This window comes from Morone saxatilis, unplaced genomic scaffold (genome assembly GCF_004916995.1).
Source record: "Morone saxatilis isolate NCDOM2014 unplaced genomic scaffold, NCSU_SB_2.0 Contig3, whole genome shotgun sequence".
In the NCBI taxonomy this organism is placed as follows: Eukaryota; Metazoa; Chordata; class Actinopteri; family Moronidae; genus Morone; species Morone saxatilis.
This window is the reverse complement of record NW_023339873.1, coordinates 264217-269563: the sequence shown is the minus strand read 5'-3', so window position 1 is coordinate 269563 and position 5347 is coordinate 264217. Positions and strand designations below refer to the sequence as shown.

The window sequence follows — 5347 nt, the reverse complement described above, 5'->3', positions numbered from 1 at the left end:
TCTGTCTGCGCGTGAGCCTGTCTGTCTGCAGTCTTCAGCGTGTGAAGTGATGAATCAGTTTATCCATTCTCTGAGCGGCCATCTTGTCGCAGTCCCTGCCCTGCTCCCGTTCTGGGGGCGGGGCCTCTCCACTGTGGCGCCGGCGTCGTCCTGGCGTTCTGCTGGGACGACAACCCGACGCCGCGCGGAGAGAACGACCCGACTCGAGCGCCGCGAAGACGATTTACACGTTCTGATCACACGATGCTGAAACTTCATATAATCAAAGTTAAACGAACAGATTGACTTCCTGTCCGCGCAGAAAACACCAACGAAGAAGTCGTCTGACGTTTGAGTTTTAATTTGTTGCAGAACTTTGATAAGCTGAACATCCGGACGGCTCATTACACGCCTCTACCCAACGGCAGCAACCCGCTGAAGAGAGACATCCAGGACTACGTCAGGTAACCTTCACATAATGCTACGCTAACAAGCTAACAACATTCAAACATCATGTGCTGAGTCTACTTCCTGTTTCCTGTCAGGTCGGGTTTCATCAACCTGGACAAACCGGCGAACCCGTCGTCCCACGAGGTCGTGGCGTGGATCAGGAGGATCCTGCGGGTGGAGAAAACGGGTCACAGCGGGACGCTCGACCCGAAGGTCACCGGCTGTCTGATCGTCTGTGTGGATCGAGCCACGCGGTTGGTCAAGTCCCAGCAGAGCGCCGGTATGCAGATTCCCACTTCCTGTTTGTTACTGTCAGAATAAAAGCTGTAACTGTCTCCACCCGGCCGGCAGGCGTGTGAGCACAGTAAAACCCAGCGGCCCCCCTCACTACTCTCTGTGTGTGTTGCAGGTAAAGAGTATGTGGGGATCGTTCGGCTGCACAATGCGATAGAGAGCGAACACACGCTGGCTCGGGTGAGTCTGAGAACCTCTGCTAAAGCTAATATCGAATTATTGATCAGAGTATTGATCCGAGAGGTCAGTGGCTGAATGAATCGGCTGTTTAATTGGTAGAAACTGATCAAAATAGATCAGAAATCTCACGATGGGATGTTTCCTGAGATCGTTCAGCCCTCCCGCTCTCTCTGATTGGCCGGCTGAGTGTCTGTCAGTCATGTGACCCGTGTGATTCTCTGCAGGCACTGGAGACGCTGACCGGCGCTCTGTTCCAGCGGCCGCCGCTCATCGCCGCCGTTAAACGTCAACTGAGAGTCCGAACGATCTACGAGAGCAAACTGATCGAATACGACCCAGAGAGGAGGCTGGGTAAGATCCTTATCAATAATCAATATATTGGAGGAGGCTGGGTGAGGTCCTCATCAATAATCAGTGATGTCAGAGTGATGTCACGGCGTTCTGTCTGCAGGGATCTTCTGGGTGAGCTGTGAGGCGGGAACGTACATCCGGACTCTGTGCGTCCACATGGGTCTGATGCTCGGGGTCGGAGGTCAGATGCAGGAGCTGAGGCGGGTCCGGTCCGGCGTGCTGGGAGAGAAGGTGAGCGTCACTTCCTGTCCGCTGTGACATCATCAGTCTGATTCCAAGTGTTGAGTTCAGCCCGGCTGCTCGGTGCCGGTCTGGTTATTAAACTTGGGAACAGCGACCTGCAGCTGAGGCCACGAGTGACATCATCGGTGACTCACCTGTGGAGCCTCGTCGCTGCTGACATCATCACGACATCATCACGACGTCATCACGACGTCACTGTTAGCATGTTAGCTTAGTATTTACCTCACTGCTGCTTTATAGTTTGTCAGACGCCGGTTATTTGATCTGTGATTGGTTAGAGCCACGAGCTGATTTATTGATCCGTGGGCTGATCGTCACGCGGCGCTCTTTCCTCCGGTAGGACCACATGGTGACGATGCACGACGTCCTGGACGCACAGTGGCAGTTCGACCACAACAAAGACGAGACGTACCTGAGGAGGGTGATCTTCCCGCTGGAGAAGCTGCTGGTGTCTTACAAGCGGCTCGTGATGAAGGACAGCGCTGTGAGTCTTCCTCGCTCTTCTTCCTCGCTGCCCGCCGTCTGTCTGGTTTATTATGAACCTGAAACTGGACGCTGACTCTCTGAATGTTGTCGTCTCCAGGTGAACGCCATCTGTTACGGGGCGAAGATCATGCTGCCGGGCGTCCTCAGGTACGAGGACGGCATCGAGCTGAACCAGGACATCGTTGTCATAACGACGAAGGGCGAGGCCATCTGCACAGGTGAGTCCCTGAAGCCTCACCTGTGCGTGCGTGAGCGAGAACCGGTGAAGCCACATGATGAGTCGAGTAGCGTCAGTAGCTCTCGGGCTGTGATGACCTGCTATCTATCACCCTTTTCTGATGGCTTAACTCAATATCAGCTGATTCAATAATCTGATCACTTTAATAATGAGCTATCGATAATCAATAAGTCGTCATTCTCCTCCAGCTGTTGCTCTGATGACGACCGCCGTCATCTCCACGTGTGACCACGGCATCGTGGCGAAGATAAAGAGGGTGATCATGGAGAGAGACACGTATCCTCGGAAGTGGGGTCTCGGACCAAAGGTATGTGGGAGGTTATTGATCGCCGATCAACGAGTGATTGAGTCCTGTTCTCTGTATTGACGAGTTTGTGTTCAATCAGGCGAGTCAAAAGAAGATGATGATTCAGAAAGGACTCCTCGACAAACACGGCAAACCAAACGGCAGCACGCCAGCCGACTGGAAGAGCCAATACGTGGACTACAGGTAGCTGAGGGGGCGGGGCTTGTACCGATGGGGGCGGGGCTTACAGACAGGTAGACAGGTGCAGACAGTTATCCCTCACCGAGCTGACGTGCTCTCTGAGGGAGTCAGTCTGCGACAGCAACATTCAGGTCGAGCCTCCTCGCTCCGCTGTTCGCTGAGTGGCAGCTCACCTGAAAACAGTGATGTCACACCGTCAGTGGTGACATCACACTGCTGTTAATGTTCATCGAATGTTGAGATCAAACTTCTTTAAAATGTTAATTTAAAACCTTTTATTTATTCACAGCGTCTCCAAGGCGACAGAGGAGTCATGTGACACTTCAGCAAAGGTAAACCCACCCGCCTGCCTGCGGGGGGCGCTGATAACCCGCCTGACCTTTTTTTTGTTTGAAATGGCTGCAAATTGATCAGAGACAACCTGACCTTTGACCTCTGTCCCACAGAGGAAGAGGGAAGCAACAGAAAGCGACGGTGAAGCTACGACGACGCCGAACACGCCGTCTGCAGAGGACGCCAAGAAAGAGAAGAAAAAGAAGAAAAAAGAGAAGAAGGCGAAACTGGAGGAGGCGGAGCCTGAGGAGCCAGAGGCGGAGCCTGAGGCAGAGGTGAGGTTGAGACGGTAGAAGCTCCGGCGTGCTCGGCTTCAGTTTATTTTAATGTGAACACTAAAAGATTGTTTGTCCTTCAGGTTGAAAGTGCCAAAAAGAAGAAAAAGAAGAAGAAACAGAAAGAGGACGACGCATCGGAGTGACGACGGATCAGCAGGTGAACAGGAAACTGTCAGACTCCACCCACTGACACACCTGTTTGAATGCAAAGCATTCTGGGAGTTTATTAATAATGGACTGCTTGAACGCAGGAAGAGGACGTTTTTTTGTTTTTTATACAAATCTTATTTTATGTTTTATTTTTCAGCTGTAAATACCTGAACAGGAAGACTGTAATTTCAAAATAAAAGTCTTTGTTTTCTGTATTTGTCATCTTCAGTCACTGAGATAACTTCAGACCGATCAGAGGTTAAAATTAACATTAGTGCTGGGCAACGATTTAAACTTTAATCGTGATTAATCGGTTACGAAAAATTCAATGAATTCAAAAGTAGTGTATTACGCACTTTTATTTTGTAGTGTAAAGTAGTGACAACATTTGGTTTGCACTTAAACACAACTTTACACTTAAGACAATTATTCCTTTAGAAGAAGATATAGTTTACACAGTAGCAGTTACAATAATTCTGCACTCTGCTCAGTGTGCTGTGAAGCAAACTGTTTCCATTACAGAGCATGTGAATGCAGCTCCCACTGTCCATCAGTATAACTCACTGTAACTCAGAGGTTACTATGGTTACCCAATGATGTTCAGTCGTCTCCAGTGAGAGCAACAGTTGGCATACGTTGTAACGCCGTCACTTTTGTAGTCCTCTTTTCATACAACACGTACATTGTTGTTGTGATGGTGCATCTTGAGGGAGGCTCATAGTGCCGTCATTGGTTGTGATCCTATCTTCCACAATAATATCTTCTACCTATAATAGATATATTATATTAGGGTACCTATCTTCCACAATACTAATCAATCTGCAGTTTGAAGCTATCCACTCACTTTAGCATTTGTTAGCTTGTCTTGCTTTTGTTTATCTGTACTTCTCCCACACGCTGCATCCATCGAGTCCTCTCCTGTGACCCAGCCAGTGAGCAACATATATCATAAATTATATATATTACATTACAGTGAGCTCTATATATATATATATATATATATTTTCAAAATAATTAATGCGTTAACTTGCCCAGCCCTAATCTTTTTATTTCACTCACTTTTTCAGATTTAGAGGTTTTTATGGACTTTATATGAACATCAGCTGATTAACTTTAACTAAAATAAGTGAATAATAATCAATACCACCTGATCAATAAAGTTTAACTGAGCTGAAATCATTTGTGTTGGGAATAAGTTGGAAGTGATTTTAGTGACCACAGATTTGTTTCTACTTTTAATCTGAAGCGCTGATTCCCAACCTGTGGATCGGGACCCCTGCTCGGGTTGTCAAAGCTTCACCGGGGGTCATGAGGTCTTTGTGATTTCAAGGGAAGAAAACTAAAAATACACAATAAGCCTAAATCTGAGTGTTTCATTTAATTCTGTGAAGAAAACTCAAACTAAAACCAGATGAGTTCATTTAACTCAAATTGAAACATTACACAGAAAATTTAAGTAAAACTAACTCAATTAAAAGTTAAACATTCTTGATCACGTAGCTTTTGTTATTTTAAGTGACACTGACTTTATTTTGAAATGTGAGTATTGTGGAAAGAAGTACCCAGAAAATACTTTTATGTTTTTTAACTCACAAAATCTGTCTGATTGTTAAAAATGATAAAAATACACAATGTATACAAATATCAGGAAAACTAAACTCTGATCAATATTCACAGGAAATAATCAAACTTCCTTCAGTTATTGAGTTCACTGATTGGTTCATTGATCAGTAACTGAACCACATTCAGAAGATCATAAAGTTAAAGGGACACTTCACCTATTTGCATTAAGCTTTGTATCATTAGAAGCCCAGTCATATTTTTGAATGGTCGTGCATCATTCCCTCACTTCACCGGAGAGGGGAGAAATACGGATTT

At 46.6% G+C, this 5347-nt stretch overlaps 1 protein-coding gene and 2 non-coding genes across 3 annotated transcripts; all 3 read left to right on the top strand.

The window, feature by feature from the left end:
* Positions 1-41: 41 nt before the first annotated feature.
* LOC118337693 lies at positions 42-240 on the top strand. Its single transcript, XR_004797176.1, has one exon. It is a non-coding gene; the product is annotated as a small nucleolar RNA SNORD17 (small nucleolar RNA).
* Positions 241-351: 111 nt separating this feature from the next.
* dkc1 (dyskeratosis congenita 1, dyskerin) lies at positions 352-3684 on the top strand (the record flags this gene model as incomplete). Its single annotated transcript, XM_035674533.1, is given in 12 exon segments — positions 352-443; positions 525-709; positions 839-903; positions 1128-1254; positions 1355-1485; positions 1838-1981; positions 2081-2201; positions 2410-2528; positions 2608-2711; positions 2998-3040; positions 3155-3316; positions 3400-3684. Coding segments are annotated over 12 exon segments (1356 nt in total), but the record flags the coding sequence as incomplete, so codon positions are not given.
* Positions 2251-2327, top strand: LOC118337688. The gene has a single exon (XR_004797171.1). It is a non-coding gene; the product is annotated as a small nucleolar RNA SNORD83 (small nucleolar RNA).
* Positions 3685-5347: the final 1663 nt, after the last annotated feature.